Source organism: Staurois parvus, unplaced genomic scaffold, assembly GCF_062004578.1.
Source record: "Staurois parvus isolate SC_StPar_1 unplaced genomic scaffold, SC_StPar_1.0 ptg000232l, whole genome shotgun sequence".
Taxonomy (NCBI): domain Eukaryota; kingdom Metazoa; phylum Chordata; class Amphibia; order Anura; family Ranidae; genus Staurois; species Staurois parvus.
In genome coordinates, this window is record NW_028318028.1 from 3,966,995 (window position 1) to 3,993,021 (window position 26,027).

A 26,027-nucleotide genomic window follows, 5' to 3' on the forward strand; every position below is an offset into this window, starting at 1 on the left:
TATGGTATTATTATATTATTATTATACAGGATTTATATAGCGCCAACGGTTTGCTCAGCACTTTACATTATAGTGGGAGACAATACAGTAACAATACAGTTCAATAGAAGAGGGATTTGAGGGCCCTACTCCTTGGAGCTTACAATCTAGGAGGGAGGGGTGAATGGTACAATAGGTAATAACTGTGGGGGATGGAGCGGTTGGAAGAGTAGAGGATTCCAGTATTAGCACAGGGTGGGATAGGCTTCCCTGAAGAGATAGGTTTTCAGTGATCACCTAAAAGTAAGTAGAGTAGGCGATAGTCTGATAGATTGGGGTAGGGAGTTCCAGAGGATGGGTGACGCCCTGGAGAAGTCTTGGAGACGAGCATGGGAGGAGGGGATAAGGGAGCTAGAGAGTAGGAGGTCTTGCAAGGAGCGGAGAGTACAGTTTGGGTGATATTTAGAGACAAGATCGGTTATGTAAATTGGGGCAGTGTTGTGGACGGCTTTATATGTCATTGTTAGTGTTTTGAATTTTATCCATTGGGCAACTGGGAGCCAGTGGAGGGATTGGCAGAGAGGGGTGGCAGATACAGAATGGTTAGTAAGGTGGATGAGTCTGGCAGCAGCGTTCATGATAGACTGGAGTGGGGATAGCCTGCGATGAGGTAGGCCAGTGAGGAGGGAGTTACAATAGTCGAGGCATGATATGACAAGGGAGTGAATAAGTTGCTTAGTGGTTTCTGAGGTTAGGAGCGGGCGTATCTTGGAGATGTTGCGGAGGTAAAGTCTACATGATTTTGTCAGTGATTGGATCTGGGGCTGGAAGGATAGATGGGAGTCTAGGATTACACCTCGTACCCTGGCATGAGGGGATGGACTGATGATTGTGTTATCGATATTTATGGTGAAGTCAGTGGAGGTAGTACGGGCAGGGGGAATACTAAGAGCTCAGTTTTGGAAAGGTTGAGTTTGAGGAAGTGGAGTTACATCCAAGCCGATATGTCACTTAGTAGGCTAGCGATGCGAGTGGAGACTGAAGGGGTGAGGTGAGGGGTAGACGAATAGATTTGCGTGTCATCAGCATAGAGATGGTAATTGAAGCCGTGGGAGTTTATCAAGTGACCGAGAGAGGAGGTGTAGATGGAGAAGAGAAGGGGTCCAAGGACAGAACCTTGAGGGACCCCTACAGAGAGAGGGAGTGAAGAGGAGGTGGCAGCGTCATAGGTAACACTGAAGGAGAGCTGCAATAGATAGGAGGAGAACCAGGAGAGAGCAGAGACTCTGAAGCCAAGAGAGTGTAGTTTTTTGAGGAGGAGGGGATGGTCAACTGCATCAAAAGCCGCGGAGAGGTCAAGTAGTAGGAGTATTGAATAGTGGCCGCTGGTTTTAGCAGTTAGTAGATCATTAGAGAGTTTTAGTAAGGCAATTTCAGTGGAGTGTAGAGGGCGAAAGCCAGACTGTAAAGGGTCGAGAAGGTTGTTGTCAGTGAGGTGGGAGCTCAGACGATTGTAGACTAAGCGTTCTAGGAGTTTAGAGGTAAATGGCAGCAGGGAGATGGGTCTTAGGTTGTTCATGTTGGTGGGGTCCAGGGAGGGTTTTTTAAGTATGGGAGTGATGTGCACGTGCCTTAGAGGGGAGGGGAAGGCACCTGTAGAGAGGAAAAGATTGAGGATGTGAGCGAGGGAGCATAGGATGGAAGAGGAGGGTGACCAGAGGAGTTGTGAGGGGACAGGGTTCAGGGGGCAGGTGGTGAGGCGGGCTTCTGAGAAGACCTTAGTGACCTCTTCAGTGGTAGCGAGGTCAAGTGAGGAAAGTGTTGAGGGAGGTTTGGTATGAGGAATGCTAAGTGGGGTGGGTGTCTGTGTAGTGGCAATGTCCCTACGAATTGTGTCAATCTTCTTTTTGAAATGGTTTGCAATCTCGTGGGCAGTGAGTGAGGTGCTAGGTGGCGGTGGAGGCGGAGAAAGTAGAGAGTTAAAAGTAGAGAAGCGCCTATGAGGACTGGAAGAGAAGGTATTAATGAGAGTGACAAAGTATTCTTGTTTAGCAGCGTGAAGGGAGGAAGTGTATGTTAGGAAGGCAGATTTATAACGTGTCAATGCTTGGTGTGATTTGGTTTTACGCCATAATAGCTCCAGCGCGTGACTGTGTCATTTGAGATTTCGGGTGTGGTCAGTCTGCCAAGGTTGTAAAGGTCGGGGTCTGATGCTTTGTGTTGTTAGGGGAGCAAGCGAGTCTAGAGCGGATGAAAGCGAGTTGTTGTAGACAGCAGTGGCCAGGTCAGGGCAGGACATGGGATTGATGCTGTCAGAGTTGGTCATTTGCAGAGTGGAAGGGAGCCAGGTTCAGGTTTCAGAGATTTCTGCTGGTAATTGTTTGCTGTTTGGTAGGATAGGTGTTAGAGGACAAGAAGACTGTGAAGGTGATGAGATTGTGATCAGAGAGGGGAAAGGGGATGTTTGTGAGGTTATAGGGCATACAATGGTGAGAGAAGACAAGGTCTAAGGTATTCCCGTCGGAGTGAGTGGAGGACTGTATACACTGTGCTAGTTCAAAAGAAGAGGTTATGTGGAAGAGTTGGGATGTAGCCGGGTTATCGACGTTAATAAGGATGTTGAAGTCACCGAGGATGATAGTGGGTAGCTCAGAGGAAAGAAAGTAGGGTAGCCAGGCGGCGAAGTCATCGAGAAAGCGGGACACAGGTCCAGGAGGCCGATAGATCACTGCAATCCTCAGAGAGAACAGCCGGATGCAGTGGGTCTCGAAAGAAGAGAAGGATAGAGAGGGAGGGTTAGGGAGGACTTGAAAGGTGCTCAGTGGTGACAAAAGTAAAGCAACCCCACCTCCTTTCTGTCCACTGGGTCTGGGTGAGTGGGTCAAGATGAGGCCTCCATAGGAAAGTGCTGTGGGGGAGACAGAATTTGCTGCTTGGAGCCAGGTTTCCGTGAGTGCTAGAAGGTTAAGGGAGCAGTAGACAAAGAGGTGAGCTTATTGCAGACCGAGCAAGCGTTCCAGAGTGCACATGAAAATTGGACGGTGGTTTTGGGGAGCAAGGGGACAGATATTAGATTGAGGGGATTGCGATAAATCCCGGAAGAAAGAGGATGTCTTGTGTGTGGGCGAAGTAGTGGAGGACCAGGGTTCGGGGTAAAGAAAACCCATTCACAACATCCAGACAAGTGAAGGACACACTCCAGGAGGTGGTTGTATCATTGTCAAAGTCTATAATCAAGAGAAGACTTCACGAGAGCAAATACAGAGGGTTCACCACCAGGTGCAAACCATTTATAAGCCTGAAAAATAGAAAAGCCAGACTAGACTTTGGCAAAAAAACATCTAAAAAAGCCAGACCAGTTCTGGAAAAGCATTCTTTGGACAAATGAAACAAAGATACATCTGTACCAAAATGACGGGAAGAAAAAAGTGTGGAGAAGGCTTGGAACAGCTCATAATCCAAAGCACACAACGTCATCTGTAAAACATGGTGGAGGCAGTGTGATGGCATGGGCATGCATGGCTTCCAGTGGCACTGGGTCATTGGTGTGTATTTAAAAAGTCCTTCATATGTGATTTATATCTGTGTCTCTATGATTTATTCCAAAACAGGTGCTCTTTATTCCTTATATCCACATGTATTCTTAAAGGTGCTCCTCTACCAGAGACATATATATATACTCTCACCTTTTTATATGACCCAAATTGCATAGGTCATATACCGCCCTTCCCTTTTAACCCGAGTAGGTATACTGTATAAATGGCTCTGCTGCAAACGGTCTCCTCTCCTCTTTATCCCACATATCCTCCGCATATGTAAACACAAACGCTTCCTATTGTGTACACTAAATATAGTGTAATTTATTAAAAAAACAAAAGTGCACTTACGTTTAAAAGTGTCCTGCTGGGTCACCACAGTAAAAAACCTTGTTTCAATGCAATTACAATGGGTTCAGGAATTTCAAAGATGGCGGCTCGTAAACTTCTAGTTTAGCGGCTTGATGTGGGCCAATGACAGCTTAAAGAATACATGTGGATATAAGGAATAAAGAGTACCTGTTTGGGAATAAATCATAGGGGCATGGATATAAATCACATATGAAGGACTTTTTAAGTTATAATCATTGTATTCACAAATTATCACATGTTTTGGAGGTGTTTTTATGTATGCAAGGATATAGGGATACAGTGAAGGAAATAAGTATTTGATCTCCTGCCAATTTTGAATGTTTGCCCACTCGCAAAGAAATGATCGGTCTAAAAATCGAATGGTAGGTGTATTGTAACAGCGAGAGACCGAATAGCAACAAAAAACTCAAAAGAAATGCATGTCTAACAAATGATGCACTAATTTGCATGTTCATGAGGGAAATAAGTATTTGATCCCCATCACAAAACATGACTTAGTACTTGGTGGCAAATCCCTTGTTGGCAATCACAGGGGTCAGACATTTCCTGTAGTTGGCCACTAGGTTTGCACACATCTCAGGAGGGATTTTGACCCACTCCTCTTGGTAGATCCTCTCCAAGTCATTAAGGTTTGGTGGCTGATGTTTGGCAACTCGAACTTTCAGCTCCCTCCACAGATTTTCAATCGGATTAAGGTTTGGAGACTGGCTAGGACACTCCAGGACCTTAATGTGCTTCTTCTTGAGCCACTCCTTTGTTGCCTTGGCCGTGTGTTTTGGGTCATTGCCATGCTGGAACACCCATCCACGACCCATTTTCAATGTCCTGGCTGAAGGAAGAAGGTTCTCACCCAAGATTTGATGGTACATTGCCCCGTCCATCGTCCCTTTGATGCGGTGCAGTTGTCCTGTCCCCTTGGTTTCATCTTACCACAACACTTTCAACCAGTCCTTCTCTGCATTATTCAGATGTTTAGTGGCAAATTTCAGATGAGCCTGGACATGTGGTTTCTTGAGTAAAGGGACCTTGTAGGCACTGAAGGATTTCAATCCTTGTCGGCGTAGTGTGTTACCAATTGTCTTCTTGGTGACTGTGGTCCCAGCTGCCTGGGGAGCCATGACAAGATCCTTATGTGTAGTTCTGAGATGATTTCTCACTGTAGTCATGATCATTAACACTCCACGAGGTGAGATCTTGCATAATGCACCAGACCTAGGGAGATTGACAGTTGTTTTGTGTTTCTTCCATTTGCGAATTATTGCACCAACTGTTGTCACCAAGCTGCTTGGCGATAGTTTTGTAGCCCAGTCCAGCCTTGTGTAGGTCTACAATCTTGTCCCTGACATCCTTGGACAGCTCTTTGGTCTTTGACATGGTGGAGAGTTTGGAATCTGATTGTTTGATTGCTCCGGTGGACAGGTGTCTTTTATACAGGTAACAAAATTAGATTAGCAGCACTCCCTTTAAGAGAGTGCCTCTAATCTCAGCCTTTTTACCTGTATGAAAGACACCTGGTAGCCAGAAATCCTGCTGAATGATAGGGGATCAAATACTTACTTCCCTCATGAACATGCAAATCAGTGCATAATTTGTTAGACATGCATTTCTTTTGAATTTTTTGTTGCTATTCTGTCTCTCAGTGTTACAATACACCTACCATTCGATTTTTAGACTGAGCATTTCTTTGTGAGTGGGCAAACATTAAAAATCAGCTGGGCACTAATATATGATATACTGGGTCATTGGTGTTTATTGATGATGTTACAGAAGATAGAAGCAGATGGATGAATTCTGCAGTGTTTAGAGATATACTGTCAGCCCAGATTCAACCTAGTGCAGCAAAATTGATTGGACAGCGCTTCACAGTACAGATGCACAATGATCCAAAACACATTGCAAAAGCAACCCAGGAGTTTTTGAAGGAAAATAAGTGGAATATTCTGCAATGGCCGAGTCAATCACCTGATCTTGACCCCATTGAGCATGCATTTTACTTGCTGAAGGCAAAACTAAAGGCAGAAAGACCCACAAACAAAGAACAACTGAAGATAGCTGCAGTTAGAGCCTGACAAAGTATCAGAAAGGAGGAAACCCAGTCTTTGGTAATGTCCATGGGTTCCAGACTTCAGGCAGTCATTGCCAGTAAAGGATTCTCAACAAAATATTACAAATTAACATTTTATTTATGATTATATTCAATTGTCCAATTACTTTTGGTTCCTTGAAAAAGGGGGATGGCTAATCTTAAGAGATGTAATTCCTAAACCCTTCCTCCAATTTGGATGTACATACCCTCAAATTAAACCTGAGAGTGTGCACTTTCAGCCCATATCCATTATATAACTATAGCTTGAATATGTTTTGGTAAATACCTGAAAAAAAACTAAAATTGTGCCCCTGTGTCCAAATATATATGAACCTAATTGTATTCTGACAGGAAGCTTCAACGAACTGCCACGGCGCTCCACAGTGCCTTGGTAATTAATTGAAAACTATAAGCCCACAGCCGCTAAGGCTGTCAGGACTTGCAGTTCATTCATTTACGGAAGTCCATGAGTGAGCGATGCGGCAGTGTGGGCGGAGCCCCGCATGGCTGCACTGTTTTCAAATTTGACAGATGGTACAGGGAGACTTCTCCCCGTACTATCTGTCAGAGGCAGGCGGCGGCTGCGGCTATGGGAACATGTTACATGTTCCACACTAAAAATGGGTGGAGCATGTAACATGTTCAAAAGGTGAACTTATTCCTTAAAGGTTTCCATAATTCCACTGCAGTTACCACTCAGTTACCATTGTTATTCTCAGTACTAGTCCACATTGAATGCACTCAGTAGGGTAAGCACAGCAGACTGGAAGCAATCAAATTCCAACAGAATAATTCCCATTCACCCATGCCTGCCTGTCCAGGGGCAACACGGAAATCTATAGTTTAGACTATCCTTAGTAGGCTGCTATGAATTGTATAGAGAAACAGTATGAATTAGAATAATACAAGGATTTTAATCTATATCCTGCAATGATTATAGGTGTACCTATTCATTAAAGATTTATATTCACAATTCAATGAGGATGATTTTCGGAGCTGTCAGAGCAGAGATGTCTCCTGAGGTCTGCAGAACTCATATTATTCAAAGAAAGTTGCCCACAAGCTCTGGAGTATAAATAACAGAATTAATTAGCAATGACCTGTACATAAAAGGAATTTAAACAACTATTGGAGATTATATTGTCATGGTCATTTAGAAGTTTAAGAGACAGCAAACCTTATCAGTATGACTCCAACGCAGGATTGAGTCTAAGGCCCCTTTAACATGACAGGTCCTTTGAGGTCCGCAAGTCAATTTTTCAGGTAGACCTGATCAGAAGGTCCAATCACCCCTATGGACTGGCGGGTGTAAATGTACTTGTCTGTTTACACATGCCTACCTCTGGGTCCTATCTGGTTCACTAAAAAAAAAAAAAACAGAAGGGGACCTGTCCTCCTCCATTTAGGCAGATCAGATCAGAGAGTAGTTGGGTGTAAACAGACAGCGGAGTTCATTTACACCTGGCCACCCATAAAGCAGAGCGGGTTGTGTCCATTATTCGCTCTGCAAAACTGAGCAGGCACAGATGTGCCATCTGCCCACTCTGATCAGCAGGAGATCTGTGAGTGGATCCTCTGCTGATTGGAAGTCTGTACCATCTGAAAGGGACTTAACAGTGTCATATAACAGATCTATAACTGTTCACAATCCTCTAATGCAGTGCTCTCCAAACTGCGGCCCAAGGGCCAGATGTTGCCCTTTTGCTTGCTTTTATCTGGCCCTTGGGGCACTATCCCTCCCACTGACACTAAAGATGGGCCATTGTCTATTCTCACTGATGTTGGGACGTTTTCTACTCCCAATGACCACAGTTCGGCCCCCCTAAAGTCTGAAGGACAGTAACCTGTCCCTTTGTTTGGAAAGTTTGGAGACCCCTGCTCTAATGAACGCCATCAGTTCTTTGATATTGTTATGCACACCCAGGAGCTGAGAGACAACATGAGTTAGGATGAGGTTTACTTATTTATGCTTGGGTTCTCTGGCATCACATTAGTCACAGGCAGGATGGAGGCACTGCTCATAGACTGTGGTGGGTTTCAGGCGTAAAACAGCTTAATTATGTGTTATGTCTTGCTTAGCTGTTCAACCTCACATGATTCATTGCAAGTTTTTTTGCAGCAATCTGTCTTCCTGGCTGCAGTGAGTCTCATGGTTTCTGCGAAGTGCCCGGGGAATGCAAGTGCCGCATGGGATGGCAAGGTCGCCTTTGCGATGAGTGTGTGCGATATCCAGGCTGTCTGCATGGATCGTGCTCTCAGCCTTTCGAGTGCACCTGTCAAGAAGGCTGGGGAGGCCTCTTCTGCAATCAGGACCTGAACTACTGCACCAACCATAAGCCATGCCGAAACGGCGCCAGCTGCACCAACACTGGGCAAGGGAGCTATTCATGCAACTGTCGGCCAGGATTCACCGGGACCAACTGTGAGATTGAGAGTAATGAGTGTGCCAGCAACCCCTGCAGGAATGGAGGCAGCTGTAATGTAAGTGAACACGCTGGAGTCCTGAGGTGGGGTATAAATTAACCTTGTGCAACTGGTTTGCCTTCCCTAAAGATTTGGCCAATCCAAATATAATAATGAGCAGCTGTCTGGCCAGTTTAGCAGAATATTAACAAATATGTAAAAAAGCAGTACAAGTTTAATACATAGTTACATAGTTAGTCTGACTGAAAAAAAGACAAAAGTCCATTCAGTTCAACCATTGAAAAAAAAAAAGTTATAATCCTATACCCACAGTTGATCCAGAGGAAGGCAAAAAACCTAGCAAAGCACGATCCAATTTGCCCCTGCAGGGAAAAAAATCCTTCCTGATACCCCCGAGAGGCAATCAGATATTCCCTGGATAAACTTTACCTATAAATGTTAGTTTCCAGTTATTTTCTGTGTAACTAAGAAAGAATCCAGGCCTTTTTTAAAACAATCCACTGAACTGGCCAGATCCAACGTTTGAGGGAGTCTATTCCATATTTTCACAGCTCTCACTGTGAAGAAACCTTTCCGTGTTTGGAGATTAAATTTAAATTCCTCCAGATGTAAAGTGTGCCCCTTGACCTCTGCGATGACCTCAGGGTGAATAACTCTACACCAGGGATGGATTGACCATTTGGAAACTCAGGCACTGCCCGAGGGCCAGGGGTTAGTAGGGGGCCCCATGAGATGCCCCTGGTACCTTTTTCATAGGCTTTTTTGAGTTTGGGCAAGGACACAGGGGCCCCATGATCCCCTATTGCCCGGGGGCCCCATGAGTTGTCAGTCCGCCCTGCTCTACACCGAGTTCACTATATAAACCACTGATGTATTTATACATGTTGATCATATCCCCCCTTAATCTCCTCTTCTCAAGCGAGAATAAATTCAGTTCCTCTAATCTTTCCTCATAGCTGATCTCCTCCATGCCTCTTATCAGTTTGCTTGCCCTTCTCTGTACTTTCTCCAGTTCCCCAATGTTCTTTTTGTGAATTGGTGCCCAAAACTGAACTGCATATTCCAGATGAGGTCTTACTAATGATTTGTACCGGGGTGATATGATATCTCTCTCTCTCTGGAGTCTATACCTCTTTTAATACAAGAGAGGATTTTGCTCGCTTTGGAACCCGCAGCTTGGCATTGCATGCCATTATTAAGGTTTTGATCTACCAGAACCCCCAGATCCTTCTCCACCATTGATTCCCCCAATTGTACCCCCCCTAGTATGTATGATGCATGCATATTCTTAGCCCCCAAGTGCAGAACCTTACATTTATCAACATTAAACCTCATTTGCCACATAGTTGGCCAATTAAACAGTGCATTGAGGTCGGCTTGTAAATTGGAGACATCCTGTAAGGACGTTATTCCACTTCACAGCTTGGTGTCATCTGCAAAGACTGAAATGGGATTTTTAATCTCAGACCCTATATTGTTTATAAATATATTAAAAAGTAAGGGTCCCAACACTGAACCTTGGGGTACACCACTGACACACAAAAAAAGAAGGTTGTGAAAAGAGATTCACAGAAAAGCGGCTACATAATGAACAGAACGTGACACTCAGGAAATAATTTCCAAAAATTATGCTTTATTACACATATATAGATATGACATATGGGCATTCGCCCTGGTTTACCATCACCTCAGTATGAGACAATACACACAGACCTAAAACCATTTAAAATGACACCAGAACCGGTCTAAATGTGTGTGCACAGCAGGGAAAATGGCTACATGAGTCTAGTGTCCCTGTAGCACAAACACATAGGTGAACACTTCCCTAGGGAGGTGTATCCAAAAATTATGCCATGGGCATACCAAAATAGAGGATATAAGGGATTAAGCAGTAACCATTATGGCAAATCCCTATCAAGGAATCCAAAAATTATACTATAATGTGTATATCACATGTATGCAATGGAGCAAGCACAATATGCGTCAAAAAGGAGAGTAGCAGGCCTCAGGCCTGTATGAAGGAAGACATAAATGTCAAATATAATGTACAATACATTTCTGTGCCGGCACAAGTGGTTGGGGCCCATTCATCTGTAATATAGATAGCTGTTTCCTAAAGCTCTTAGATGGGAATATGCCCCATTTATTTCCAGGATGGAGGAAAAGATGCATACAGCAGCACTCTGCTTGAAATGGTTTCTTCACCACTGCATGTGGACTATACACCACTTTTTGTAGGAAAAGACAAGACACATCCCAAAGACTCTACTGCCTGTTGAGATATATATGATGGTATATCTTGTTTCCTATACATAGCACCATGATGTCCCCATCCTGTAGTGAAACAAACAATATGTGGGAAGTCACTGACAGAGCTAACACTCTATGGAAGATATATAGGTCATATAGATCACAGAGGACCATATATCTAATGTCCTGTAACGATCCACTCACCACCTGTGCTATGGATAACAGGAATGAAAGAGAAGTCCTTCATAGGTACTGCCATACAGGGCCAAGGCGGCCAAGGAACCACCGCTGACATCCGCCGATATACCGCGGGTTCCAGCCCCTTCTCGGCGCTTGTGCTGCTTAAGCTTGCCTCATGGCTTGTGAAGATGGCTTCCTCCTTATGGGTCAGCGTGCGTTCCACCTAGTGCGCATGACCGGAAGTGACGTATCTGACGTATGACGTCAACGCGTTTCGCCGATGGGCGTATCTCACTCAGCTTCGTCAGAACCAATGGTGAAGCCATCTTCACAAGCCATGAGGCAAGCTTAAGCAGCACAAGCGCCGAGAAGGGGCTGGAACCCGCGGTATATCGGCGGATGTCAGCGGTGGTTCCTTGGCCGCCTTGGCCCTGTATGGCAGTACCTATGAAGGACTTCTCTTTCATTCCTGTTATCCATAGCACAGGTGGTGAGTGGATCGTTACAGGACATTAGATATATGGTCCTCTGTGATCTATATGACCTATATATCTTCCATAGAGTGTTAGCTCTGTCAGTGACTTCCCACATATTGTTTGTTTCACTACAGGATGGGGACATCATGGTGCTATGTATAGGAAACAAGATATACCATCATATATATCTCAACAGGCAGTAGAGTCTTTGGGATGTGTCTTGTCTTTTCCTACAAAAAGTGGTGTATAGTCCACATGCAGTGGTGAAGAAACCATTTCAAGCAGAGTACTGCTGTATGCATCTTTTCCTCCATCCTGGAAATAAATGGGGCATATTCCCATCTAAGAGCTTTAGGAAACAGCTATCTATATTACAGATGAATGGGCCCCAACCACTTGTGCCGGCACAGAAATGTATTGTACATTATATTTGACATTTATGTCTTCCTTCATACATGTCTGAGGCCTGCTACTCTCCTTTTTGACGCATATTGTGCTTGCTCCATTGCATACATGTGATATACACATTATAGTATAATTTTTGGATTCCTTGATAGGGATTTGCCATAATGGTTACTGCTTAATCCCTTATATCCTCTATTTTGGTATGCCCATGGCATAATTTTTGGATACACCTCCCTAGGGAAGTGTTCACCTATGTGTTTGTGCTACAGGGACACTAGACTCATGTAGCCATTTTCCCTGCTGTGCACACACATTTAGACCGGTTCTGGTGTCATTTTAAATGGTTTTAGGTCTGTGTGTATTGTCTCATACTGAGGTGATGGTAAACCAGGGCGAATGCCCATATGTCATATCTATATATGTGTAATAAAGCATAATTTTTGGAAATTATTTCCTGAGTGTCACGTTCTGTTCATTATGTAGCCGCTTTTCTGTGAATCTCTTTTCACAACCTTCTTTTTTTGTATGCCTCTTTTGGCTACTGAATGGAGACCATACATTGGGTGACACACTAATTTATCCAATAACCTCTTAAATAACTATCTTAGTATACACCACTGACACCCCTAGACCATTCAGAGTATGAATCATTAACCACTACTCTCTGAATACGATCTTTTAGCCAGTTTTCTATCCATTTACATACAGATTTTTCCAAGCCCATAGACTTTACCTTACACATTAGCCATGTGTGGGGAACTGTGTCAAACGCTTTTGCAAAATCCAAGTATACCATGTCCACCGCCACCCCTCTGTCCAAGTATACCACGTCCACCACCACTCCTCTGTCCAAGTATACCACGTCCACCAACACTCCTCTGTCCAAGTATACCACATCCACCGCCACCCCTCTGTCCAAGTATACTACGTCCACCGCCACCCCTCTGTCCAAGTATACCACGTCCACCACCACTCCTCTGTCCAAGTATACCACGTCCACCGCCACCCCTCTGTCCAAGGTTTTGCTCACCTCCTCATAACAAGAAATCAGATTTGTTTGACAACTTCTGTCTTTCATGAATCCATGTTGTCTGTTTCTTAAAATATTTTTTTCCAGCAAGAACTCATTGATGTGATCTTTTATTAAACTCTCCAGTATCTTCCCAACTATAGAAGTTACACTAAAATGTTTATAATTACTTGGTCTACAAACACACCTTTATGGCAAACATTCAACAATAACAGGATAAAAATGAATCACCCATTAAAAGATAAAATAACAAAATCAGCTTTTGCTGCAAAATTCACCTTCAATTCAGAATTTCTCTCATAGTACCTTTTTATACAACTAGAAGTCCTCACTCTGATGATAGACATAATTTAACTTACTTACTCTGAGCCCAGTTTATCTTGAACCCACCCCCAGCTTGTGACTGGACAGTAAAAGGAGAAGCATTACAGCGATTAGCTCGTCTCTCTTTCACTCTGCCTTCTCCGTCTATCAGCATATGAATTTGTTGACTTTGTGCCGCTGCTTCTAAAAACCTAGCCCTACTGTACAGGGACTAAAAGAGGCCCTATAGCAAATCAAATCGAGATACTTACAGTGACGAATTTAAGAAGTATATTGAATGATGTAATAATGATTACAGAGCTGTATTAATCTGTGCCTTTTACATCTGCCTGAAGTTCAATTAACATATTACTAAACTGCAGGTGCAGGGAGCAGATGAGAAGGGGGAACCAAAACTGGGATCAAGAGATCAGGTACAAGGCAGCAGGATACAGGGTACAGGGCAAGAGCAAGACCAAGATAAATGGCAACAGAATCTGGCAGCAGCAAAACATTGGAGTGAGGGGGATTAATAGGGTAGGACCTAATTACCCTCCCAGTAGCCAGCACAAGGTTGAAACTGATTACTGGGGGCTGCTGGGAGACACCAGCTGGTGGATACTGGTATTACAACCCTCTACCCAGGGAACCACAGTGACACCAGCAGGTGATGAAGGTCCTGACACCAGCTGTAAAACAGCAGAAAGTCACAAATGTCCCCCAAAGCCAAGATGATGGCACCAGGGATCAGAAAACTTGTAAACAACCAGCCCCTGTAAAGCCAGCACTGGACTCCTGGGCTGGTGAGTGTCTGTTTCTTAAAAGATAATAGCGATTTGTAGTTACTGACTTTTATTTATTTATTTTTTATGACTAGAGTACTTACAGTGCCTTGGAAAAGTATTCATACCCACTGAAATTTCCACATTTTGTCATGTTACAACCAAAACATAAAAGGTATTTCATTGGGATTTTATGTGAAAGATCAACACAAAGTGGCACATAATTGTGAAGTGGAAGGAAAATGATAAATGGTTTTCAACATTTTTTAGAAATAAATATCTGAAAAGTGTGGTGTGCATTTGTATTCAGCCCCCTGAGTGAATACTTTGTAGATCCACCTTTCGCTGAAATTACAGCTGCAAGTCTTTTTGGGGATGTCTCTACCAGCTTTGCACATCTAGAGAGTGACATTTTTGCTCATTCTTTGCAAAATAGCTCAAGCTCTGTCAGATTGGATGGAGAGCGTCTGTGAACAACAATTTGCAAGTCTTGCCACAGATTCTCAATTGGATTTAGATCTGGACTTTGATTGGGCCATTCTAACAAATGAATATGCTTTGATCTAAATCATTCCATTGTAGCTCTGGCTGTATGTTTCGGGTCGTTGTGCTGCTTGACGGTGAACCTCCACCCCAGTCTCAAGTCTTTTGCAGACTCTAACAGGTTTTCTTCTAAGATTGCCCTGTATTTGGCTCCATCCATCTTCTCATCAACTCTGACCAGCTTCCCTGTCCCTGCTGAAGAAAAGCATCCCCACAAAAAGATGCTGCCACCACCATGTTTCACGGTGGGCATGTTGTGTTCAGGGTGATGTGCAGTGTTAGTTTTTTGCCACACATAGTGTTTTGCTTTTAGGCCAAAAAGTTAAATTTTGGTCTCATCTGACCAGAGCACCTTCTTCCACATGTTTGCTGTGTCCCCCACATGGCTTCTTGCAAACTGAAAACGGGACTTCTTATGACTTTCTTTGAACAATGACTTTCTTCTTGCCACTCTTCCATTAAGGCCAGATTTGTGGAGTGCACGACTAATAGTTGTCCTGTGGACAGATTCTCCCACCTGAGTTGTGGATATCTTCAGCTCCTCCAGAGTTACCATGGGCCTCGTGGCTGCTTCTCTGATTAATGCTCTCCTTGCCCAGCCTGTCAGTTTAGGTGGACGGCCATGTCTTGGTAGGTTTGCAGTTGTGCCATACTCTTTCCATTTTCGGATGATGGATTGAACAGTGCACTGTGAGATATTCAAAGCTTTGAATTTTTTTTATAACCTAACCCTGCTTTAAACTTCTCTACAACTTTATCCCTGACCTGTCTGGTGTGTTCCTTGGTCTTCACAATGCTGTTTGTTCACTAATGTTCTCTAACAAACCTCTGAAGGCTTCACAGAAGAGCTGTATTTATACTAAGATTACATTACACACAGGTGGACTCTATTTACTAATTAGGTGACTTTTGAAGGCAATTGGTTGCACTAGATTTTAGTTAGGAGTATGAGAGTAAAGGGGGCTGAATACAAATGCATGTCACACTTTTCAAATATTTATTTGTAAAAAAAATTTTTTTAAACCATTTATTATTTTCCTTCCACTTCACAAATATGTGCCACTTTATACATACATAGTTATACATAGTTAGTCTGGCTGAAAAAAGACAAAAGTCCATCCAGTTCAACCATTAAAAAAAAAAAAAGTTATAATCCTATACCCACAGTTGATCCAGAGGAAGGCAATAAAACCCAGCAAAGCATGGGCCAATTTGCTCCTGCAGGGAAATAAAATCCTTCTTGATCCCTCGAGAGGCAATCGGATATTCCCTGGATAAACTTTACCTATAAATGTTAGTATCCAGTTATATTCTGTGTATCAAGGAAAGAATCCAGGCCTTTTTTAAAACAATCCACTGAGCTGGCCAGAACCAACTCTTGAGGGAGTCTATTCCACATTTTCACAGCTCTCACTGTGAAGAAACCTTTCCGTGTTTGGAGATTAAATTTCAATTCCTCCAGATGTAAAGAGTGCCCCCTTGTCCTGTGATGACCTCAGGGTGAATAGCTCTACACCGAGTTCACTATATGAACCACTGATGTATTTATACATGGAGATCATATCCCCCTTAATCTCCTCTTCTCAAGAGAGAATAAATTCAGTTCCTCTAATCTTTCCTCATAGCTGAGCTCCTCCATGCCTCTTATCAGTTTGGTTGCCCTTCTCTGTACTTTCTCCAGTTCCCCAATGTTCTGAATTGGTGCCCAAAACTGAACTGCATATTCCAGATGAGGTCTTACTAATGATTTGTACCGGGGTAATATGATATTTCTCTCTCTGGAGTCTATACCTCTTTTAATACAAGAGAGGATTTTGCTCGCTTTAGAAACCGCAGCTTGGCATTGCATGCCATTATTAAGCTTGTGATCTACCAGAACTCTCAGATCCTTCTCCACCATTGATTCCCCCAGTTGTACCCCCCCCCCCCTAGTATGTATGATGCATGCATATTCTTAGCCCCCAAGTGCAGAAACTTACATGTATTAACATTAAACCTCATTTGCCACATAGTTGCCCAATTAAACAGTGCATTGAGGTCGGCTTGTAAATTGAAGACATCCTGTAAGGATGTTATTCCACTGCACAGCTTGGTGTCATCTGCAAAGACTGAAAAGGGATTTTTAATCCCAGACCCTATATCGTTTATAAATATATTAAAAAGTAAGGGACCCAACACCGAACCTTGGGGTACATCACTGACACCCCTAGACCATTCAGAGTATGAATCATTAACCACTACTCTCTGAATACGATCTTTTAGCCAGTTTTCTATCCATTTACATACAGATTTTTCCAAGCCCATAGACTTTACCTTACACATTAGCCGTGTGTGGGCCTATCACATAAAATCTCAATAAAATACATATATACGTTTTGGTTGTAACATAACAAAATGTGGAACATTTCAAGGGGTATGAATACTTTTGCAAGGCACTCTATATAAGATTTAAAGTAGAACTATAAAATAAAAGTGCTGCAGCATTTATTGATAAGTGCTTCTGTACGTATTGTTTTCTCACCTACCCCCTTCCTCACAAAGTCCCACAAATGCAAGTGAAGTCCACCTACTACAACTTCCTGTGATGAGGTGGCAATGATGCTGTACAGAATTCAGAGCAGAGTTTCCCCTCTCAAGCAGGCTGTGTCTCCTCTTGCTACACTGGGATGTAAAATGTTACAGAGGATCAGCAGTGCCACTGATGATTCACAAGCCTGCTCATCAATTAACACATGTCCACACCTAGTCCTGCCCACTGCTGTCTGAATGGACAACACAACCTCTTTTTCTGCAAACCTCTCACTGTGAGCTGCAGTGTCTGGGAGGGGGAGTGCATGAGATACAAATGAAGAAGGCTTTGGCTCAGTCAGGGGAGGTAAAGCAAGTTTTTATTTGCTTTTTGTGCATCATATCATAACTGAATTTGGTATTTTTAGACTGTCATACAGGAGCTTTTAGTTGTATTTTATTTAAATCTAAAAATACTTTGACTTGTAGTATTTCAGAAACCTCCTACATCAAACAGCTACTAAACTTAAAAAAAGAGGTTCCTTCCCCTACAAAAGTCATTCTTGATCATTTATTTGACTCCTGTACATCCCAGAAATCTGACATCGAATGATCTTTAAACATTTCTAGGATATTTGACTTAAAGTAGAACTAAAGGCAATTTTCTACATTTCTGAGTTAGGGAAGGTTATAACCATTGTCAGTTTTGTTTTTGCCATCTGTGTCCCAATCTTAGGGAGATTTTTCATCACCTGCTGTCCCATTGGTCAAAACAAAAAGTGAGAGCAAATCTATACAAAGTAAGATAATCCCCAGTTGTCACCACAGTCTCCAGAACTAGTTACCCCATTGGAAGATTTCCTTTCTATTCCTGTTCTGGCGACAACTAAAAATTAGGGATTTTCTTCACTTTCATTTTTGGTGATAACAATAAACAGGGCAAATAGGGTGAATCTCCCTAATAGGGACACAGACAGCAATAAAACCTCACACATCTCCACTCCATCCAAGACTAAAAAAAATAAAAGGGTTTGCCTTTAGCTGTACTTTAAAACATTATTTACCAGCCATTTTAGAAAAATCAGTCTGGACAGCTCAATGCAATCATTGGACAGGAAGCCAGCTGCATGCAACGAAAGTCACATCTTTGTGAAATCAGTGAAAAATTCCATCTTGTTCATGTTTCCACCATTCATTTTGTTTTTTTTCTAAGCAGGTGTGATATTTCTGCCATGTATCCATGGCTCATGTACCCAGCTGCAGGCCTGGATCGCATTGCTATGGAACAGTCACAGTTCTGGTCCCCATATATAGGCAGTGGCAGATAGGTGGTGTAGTAGAACCTTAAAGTGAGTCCATCCTTGGGTTTGATACCTATCTGGGGAAGGCTCCAAACCTCTCCGACTTATTGTACAGTTGCACCTCCCCTTCCGGGGTGGTAAACTCCAATGTCAAAAATACCTCAAGTATGGAGTGCATGCTTGCTGCGTTCAGAGGCTCCTCAGAAAGTTATGAAGGCTCAGGTCCTAAGAATCAATTCAGTAAGCTACAGGGCATGTGTTATTTGCCATAATGATCACTACTTTTTATGTTATATTATTTTTATTATTGAAAATCAGGATAGTTATAATAATGATCATTACAGATTAGTAAATTGAGCCTATATTTCGGTCTAAATAGCATTCAAAATTTTGCAATGAATCCCACATTTGCTCCATTGTTTGGCAGTCCTGCCTACAAAACATTACAGTTGACAGGACTGATACAGTACCAGATATTACCAGCAGTAGGCACTGCCGCTGGGTAAATCTGGAGTCTCTTCAGAAAAAGGCAATTCATGTACGAGAGTCAGAGAATGGGAATTTCTATTGAAACCAATTTAAATGAGGCCTATTGTGCAGGATTCATATACTGTATATTTTATAACATGAAAAATGCATGCAAATCTACCTACCAATTTGTCTGGATCTGGCACTATGCAGAATTACACACAACACCCATTGCCATAATACATACATCTTTCACAGGTACGTATGTACTCTATACAGAGATATATGGCATTTCATCTCATCTCCCATTTCTAGATGTAGGACAAATAGTGAAATACTAACCCCATAGACGCACACTGAATCCAATGCATACATTTCATGGTCTGTATAGATACCACCTACATACACCTTGCATGAATCTATACAGTCAAATAACTAGGAATCACTTGTCTGTCATATATACACATTTACTCACAATGGGCCTCATTTATCAAAATGAAAGTGTTTCTGTTGCCCTGGAGACTTTTCCTGTTACTTTCTAACCTGCAGTTTTTAATGACAAGGAAGAAACTGGATGGTTTGCTAAGGACAACACAGAAAAATTTGCATTGAGATACTTTGATAAACCTGGCCCAGCGACATTAATTGTAATTTAACTAACTTTATTCATATCTGTTTAGAAATGTAAGTGAATGTATATTCCTAATTACATTTTTATTCTCTATTTCATTTTCTTCCCTTCTCTTCCTTTACTCCTTCTGAACCATCAATCATGTCTCTCATCTCCTATCCAACCAATTATGTTTGGACAATACATATCATTCTCTGTCTTGATTCTGCCATTTTTCCGCTCTATACAAACCCAACTTGCCTTTTTCTTTTATGATTGTCTTCCTACCCTCCCATCATTATCCCTTCCAATCCATTGACCCCCCAACCTCCTTAGGACCTGGAAAATGACTACAAGTGTGTATGTCCTCGGGGTTTCTATGGCAAGAACTGCGATATTAGTGCCATGACCTGTGCAGATGGTCCTTGCTTTAACGGGGGCACGTGCGTAGAAAAGACCATTGTGGGAGGCTATGTCTGTCGCTGCCCTGTGAACTACCACGGCTCCAACTGTGAAAAGAAAATCGATCGTTGCACCAACAATCCCTGTCTGAATGGTAAGACTGGAATCTACCTGCAGAGTAGTTTGTTATCCTGACTATCCAAACTAAATTTCCCCCTTAATATGGCTCTAAAGTCAAAAAGTATTTTTTTTATCTTAATGCATTGTTTGCATTAAGGTAAAATACCTTTCAATAGCTGTTCCTTCTCCCCGCCTCCCTAAACATTTACCTGAGTCCTCTATCGAAACCAATGTTGTGCCTGGCTGCAGCTCTTCTCTCCCCTACTCCTGCTCACTGAGAGCAGCGTAAGCCATTGGATCCTGCTGCTGTCAGTCAAATCCTGTGAGGGCACTCGTGCAGGGGCGTGGCTGAGCTGCGTTGTGTGTGTGTCTATGGACACACACAACCCAGCTCAGGAGCACACCTGCACGAGTGCCCTCTCAGTAACATGGCTTGCTATGGGAGAACACAGAGAAGAGGAGAAGTGGAAGGTGCCAATGGTGGACTCCAGATCAGGAGGTAAGGGACTGCAATTAAAAAAATTAAATTTTTAACCGCTTTAATTTCTGTCTCAGTTAAGTGCATGTCATTGAGACAAGAAATTAAGGGAACTAACAATCTGTTACTCTATAAAAATAGTCCTTATTTCCATATTATCAAATGGCTTGTGTCACACTGGGAAAAACAACGCAGTTGCTAGTAAATGTAAAAATGGTGAACGCAAATAGTGGTAGAGGGTGATACTGAACAGGAAGGAAATTCTAGGAAGCCTAAATAGTCTATGTTCATCATCCATTTTAATTTTTAGTTCGCCAAAGTAGTCTTTGCCATCGCAAACAGCTATAAAAGCTATCCAGTCACTGTCACTAAATAGAAGTTTACAGTGATGTAATATGGCCAATATAGACCATCAAGTTAAAAGAGAAGTAACAGGTTTCCTTAAAAAAAAAAAATATTATACTCACCTAGGTGGATCCAGCATTAGTTGGATGCTGCTTCTGTCCCCTGCTGCTTGTAAGACTGAGAACTGAGTGATCAAAGACCACCAATCACTTGGTACTTAGTCTTCAGTGAGCAGAGAGCTAGTGACTGTCATCCACAGGCTCTCTGCTCTGCCCCTCTAGCGCTCACTGGAGACCAAGGCTATAGAGGGGGCAGGAGCAGCTGACTCAGTCTCCCAAGGACTCGCTGAGAGACTGAGCCAGCTTCCGGCCCAAGCATCTGGGTGGATCCAGATGCCTGGATCGGCTGAGTGATGTCAGCCAACAGCGGGATTTAGCGTGCTGCCTTCTGAAAAAGGGTCACAGGCGTGCAGAACGAATGGCTTTGGCCCTACTTTTTCCTTAAGATTCTTATTGTTGCTCTTGTGAATACAAACAAAACTTGGTTAAAGCAGTCACCAATGTATTTGCAAAAATGCCTCCATCTGACTCCATCTATGGTAATTACAGTAGGTCAATCTTGGATCAGCCACTCAACAGAAGAATTCTAGTAGTTCTTGACAGATTTGACATTTTTATTTAAAAAATATACTAGCCTCATTTTATTTCAGTAATGGCATTGGCAGCCTTTGCAGGTTTAGTGTTTACTTATTATGGAACGCATATATATATACAGATATACAGGGTGGCTGTAGGGAGCTGAGCTAAAGATAATGGAGGCAAGACCTGTAGCAAAATGGCTCATAGAGAATAATAGCCAGTCTGCTTTAGGCTCTACCTCTATGGTCTACCAGTGGACACCCCTGCAAGTAAACACTGTGCCGCACACAAGTAGTCTGGGTAGTGGGAATGGAGCTGTCGTAGTAAAGCCATAACTCAGGATTAATCAATAGTACAAATAGTACAGACAATAAAAGTACAGGTATTTTTTAAGTGAGCATAAAAGTTACATCTGGTTTTCCTGCCCTTGCAATCTTTTCTATAGCAGTGTTATAATCCAGAATATTTGATAACTCTGCCCTACTCAAGTTAACACACTAAATTGAATGTTGCTAAATGTTATACTGATACCATTGTTTTGGCTTAATTTAGGAGGTTACTGCCTGGATGTTGGACGTAATGCAATATGCAAGTGTCGGCAGGGCTTTACTGGAGCCCGGTGTGAGATAAATATTGATGATTGTTCCAGCAATCCATGCGCCAATGGTGGAACCTGCGTGGACAGTATCAACACTTACACTTGCTCTTGCACTCTTGGCTATGGAGGTAAAGACTGCACTCAGCGAGTTGATGCCTGCAGCTCTAGGCCCTGCCTTAACGGAGCTACCTGTTACACTCACTTTAGTGGCCACGTCTGCCAATGTCCTATGGGATTTATGGGCTCCAGATGTGAGTTCCGAGTGCAGGAGCCAACCTCCGCTTCCTACTATGCCGATCCTCCTTCCAACGTAGCTCTGGCTGTTTGCTTGGGTGTGATCACCTTTTGTCTGCTAGCCTGTGGGTTGGTGCTGCTAATCAGAAGCATCAAAAAAGGCCTTAAAGATCAGAAGGGGATAGTGACCAATGACCTGGAGCACAAGAACAATTTAAAAGAAAAGGAGCCTTTCCTCATCTCACCGCCCCATTTCAAGATGCCCAATCAGGACTGTCTGAGGGAGAAATCCCGGAGCAAGCAGAAACTCCTGCCAACATCCGATATGGAAGAGGAGAGAGATGGGCGACGGTGAGTGATAACTCTTCTTAAAGGAGAACCCTACCTAGTCAGGAGAAAAAACACCAATACACATATGTAATACTAGGCTATATGCACCAGGTAATTCCTTTTTAAATAGAAGCTTCCAAAGTCCATGTTGTTATTGTTAAAACGCCCAGGGGATGTGTAAAGATTTACAGTTCAGAATAGGTGGAAAAGCAAAAAAAGGCCTTAGCTGGATTAAATTGTCCTTGGTGGACAAAAGAATCTTAAATTTATGAATCAACCAGTCTGGTCTGGGAGCTCAAAAAGAGTTCCAAGAAACATGCACATTAGATTTGGGTGTTATTTGTTACTGTTAGACAGGAACCTATTACAGTCAATCAAAACTCTTCTTTGCCAGTGAATTCAACTCTGGTTGGTTTTGCACTTTGCTCCTTACAGTGTTTTGAGTAATCACACCACTAGTTTTACTGGGCTCAACCCTTCACATCCATATTTCAGACAAAACCAATGTAATTGTGAAGCTTTTGGAGCTGGAGTCATAAAAGGTGGTGAAACTGAAAGTGGTTATATGTACGCACACAGGCTGGCTCAGGATTGAGCCCCTACTTGGGCCCCAATAGCAAGCGGCAGCCAAGATAGCCGATGGGGAAACTAAAAAAAAAAAGCAAGTCGGGTCACTCTTGCACAGAGCAGGTAAGTGTAATATGTTTGTTATTTTAATAAAAAAAAGAGCCTTTACAATCACTTTACCACTTAACAGGTAAATGTTGAATTTTAATCAGACGTACATTAATAACCATACAGAATATGTACTATTGACTTCAGTTACATTCTTAATATTAGTTCTTTTTTAAAACCGTAAACATAGAACATGATAAAAGGATTGGTAAATAGAGATACCATGCATTTTAGTCTGTTATCTTACTTAATTTACCTGTATAAAAGCCAAGTTGATTTCTCTCTTAGAACAAAGACAGATTCTAGAAACTGCAATGCCTTGGGGAAGAACCAAGATGCTCTCTGTCATTCTATATATCTGCTCCCTGGATCCTCCGAACAATGTGTCTTTGCAACAGAGGTAAAAATCCAATCTTCCTAAGCATTATTATAGTCAATTGTTATGTGCCACCTGATTATACACATGAGACAGATTGTTGAAATTTACAGCAAAACTGGGGCAGCAGATCATACAAAATAATAGGTTTTGTAGTCACTGTAAAATCCTTTTGTGGGGTGCATTGAGTGACACAGGAAGCCTTTTATCTGCGTGTTATACTACCACCTAAAGTAAAATTAGATACTGGCAAATAAAAATACTGTAGGCCAGCCCAGAAAAGACTCTCCTACTATTGGAATACCTCCGTTTTGTAGCAAAGTCATAGTGAAAGCATGATTGAAAAAAAAGGCAAACTGGTGGGACCTGTGTCCCTCAATGGACTCCAAGAAAAGGAATACGGTGAGTACAAAAGTCCTATTTTCTTTTTCTTCCATTGAGGGATAGAGGAAGCCTTTCAACTCTAGGATGTCCAAAAGCCATCCAACTGAGGGGTGGGCAACATAGCAAAAAAAGCAGTCCCAAGAAAACAACAGAAAACTGGGGACTGCCTGATGCGCAAAGAGCCACCTTAAGCATCAGATAAGACCATAAACCCCACCTAGAATAACTTAGGGAATGTGTGAACAGAAGGCCAGGTGGCAGCCTTGCAAATCTAGGAAACAGTTGCTTGATGCCAAAAATCCCAAGAAAAACTAACAGATCTAGTAGATTGCACATTGACAGGAAAGGGTGGAGCCTGATCCTTGGGACTATTCATATTGGATTAAGGTCTGCCTGAGCCACCTACCAACAGTATAACTAGAAGCTGGAGCACCTTTATGGAGACCATGCAGTATGACATAAAGATAACCAGTCTACTTTAGCCAGGAAGGATGTCCTATATGTCAACACAACCTTATCCCTATGAAAGACCACAAATGGTTCCTTCCAGGATTAGGCCACCAGTTCAGACACTTGTCTCGCAGAGGTGACGGCTACAAGGAATACCTCCATATGAGTGAGGTTAGAAAGAGGAATGTCAAATGGTGGTTTCTGAAGTGCAGAGAGGATCAGATTCAGATCCTATGAATTCACATGGGGAGCTACATGGGAGACTCCCTTTACAAAGCTCTTAATCAAGGCGTGAGAGACCAACTGTCCCTGAAACAAGACTGAAATGGCAGAAACTGACATTTAATAGTACCAAGAGCCAAATGCTGATCCAGACCCAGTTATAGGAAGGATAGGTTGCTTTCCATGTCTAATAAAAGACCTTGTAGATAGTAGACCTTCCAGCTTCTTACATAACAGGAATCACCAATTTATTGATGCCCTTGTATCTCAGAACCTGGGCTTCAACTGCCATGCTGTTAAAGCTAGCGACTGATCCATGAGACAGAGGGTTCAGATGATTTGGTGAACAGAGCATCTGCTGGGAGTCTTAACAGGTCAGTGTACCACATCCCCCTGGCCAATCTAGAGCAAGAAGTCCATAGACCTTCTGCAAGAAACTGGGAGTCTGTGTACCGCATTTACCATGGTAAATATGGAGCAATAAGGGTCACAGGAATGCCTTCCATCTCAATCCTATGAAACAGACTAGGTAGAAGTATCAGCAGAGGAAAGGAGTTATCAGAGAATCCACTGCTTTGGCTAGAGGATCCCTGTATCTGGAGATAAACCTGTTGCCACTTGTGAAACAGGTTATGGAACAACTCTGGGTGAAAGGACCCCTTCTCCATGTACAGATGTTATCTGCTGAGGAAATCTGCCTGCCAGTTGTCCATGCCTAGGATTCCCACAGTGGACAAGACTGGAATGTGAAGGTTGGCGCAGGACAGGATGTGATCTACTTTTCTTGTCACGGTGAGACTTCTGGTTGTTCCCTGATGGTTGATGTACACCACTGCCATGCCATTGCCTGACTGATTATAGATTGCATGACCCTCCAGCAGGATATTCCAACACTGCAAAGACAGGCAAATTGCTCGAAGCTCCAGAATGTTGACCGGGAGACAAGACTCTGCCAACAACCAAGTCCCCTACATCGCAAGCTGCCCAGGACTCTTCCCCAGCCCAACAGACTATAGAGTCTTGCAAAACTAAGGCATCGTTTGGTTCATGGATCAAAGTAATGCCAAGCTCTTGCAGACTCCAGCAACCTCTCCTTACCAAGTTACAGGCTTTCAGTCAGAGAGCTAGAGGAAGTGTTAATGGACTACCAGTGCAGTAATCACTGCACTTGTATTCCATTACGAACTACAAGTCCTTCTGACCCAGTGGCTAAGAGGACTTGTAGTTCATTCATTCACAGAACCCTGCACAGATTTCAAATTTAACAGCTCCTGCACTATCTGGAGGAGGGGTGTTTTGGGGGTGGGTGTGGGGGAGTCTGCGTGGCACCATGATATACGTTACATCCTAAATATAGGTATGTCATGTAACATGGTCTTACAGCAGAATTAAACCCTCCTATCCTTTATAGCCAAGAAAGTTGCCAGTTTAGCCTCTGTTTGATCCTTAGTTGCCATGTTGCTTCACTTGGAGTCAGTTATGACATCAACCATTTGATGGCTTGATAGTTTGGATGGGAACA

General features: G+C 42.8%; 1 protein-coding gene across 1 annotated transcript in view; it reads left to right on the forward strand.

Annotated features, from left to right (window-relative positions):
* Positions 1–26,027, forward strand: part of LOC149460242 (delta-like protein A) — a 91,369-nt gene that overhangs the window by 62,969 nt on the left and 2,373 nt on the right. The window contains exons 5-8 of the mRNA XM_089679810.1: positions 8,093–8,454; positions 19,590–19,809; positions 21,789–22,419; positions 23,362–23,473. Of these exons, the coding sequence (XP_089535936.1) occupies positions 8,093–8,454; positions 19,590–19,809; positions 21,789–22,419; positions 23,362–23,473 (1,325 nt within the window). The remainder of the gene's footprint in view (positions 1–8,092; positions 8,455–19,589; positions 19,810–21,788; positions 22,420–23,361; positions 23,474–26,027) is intronic.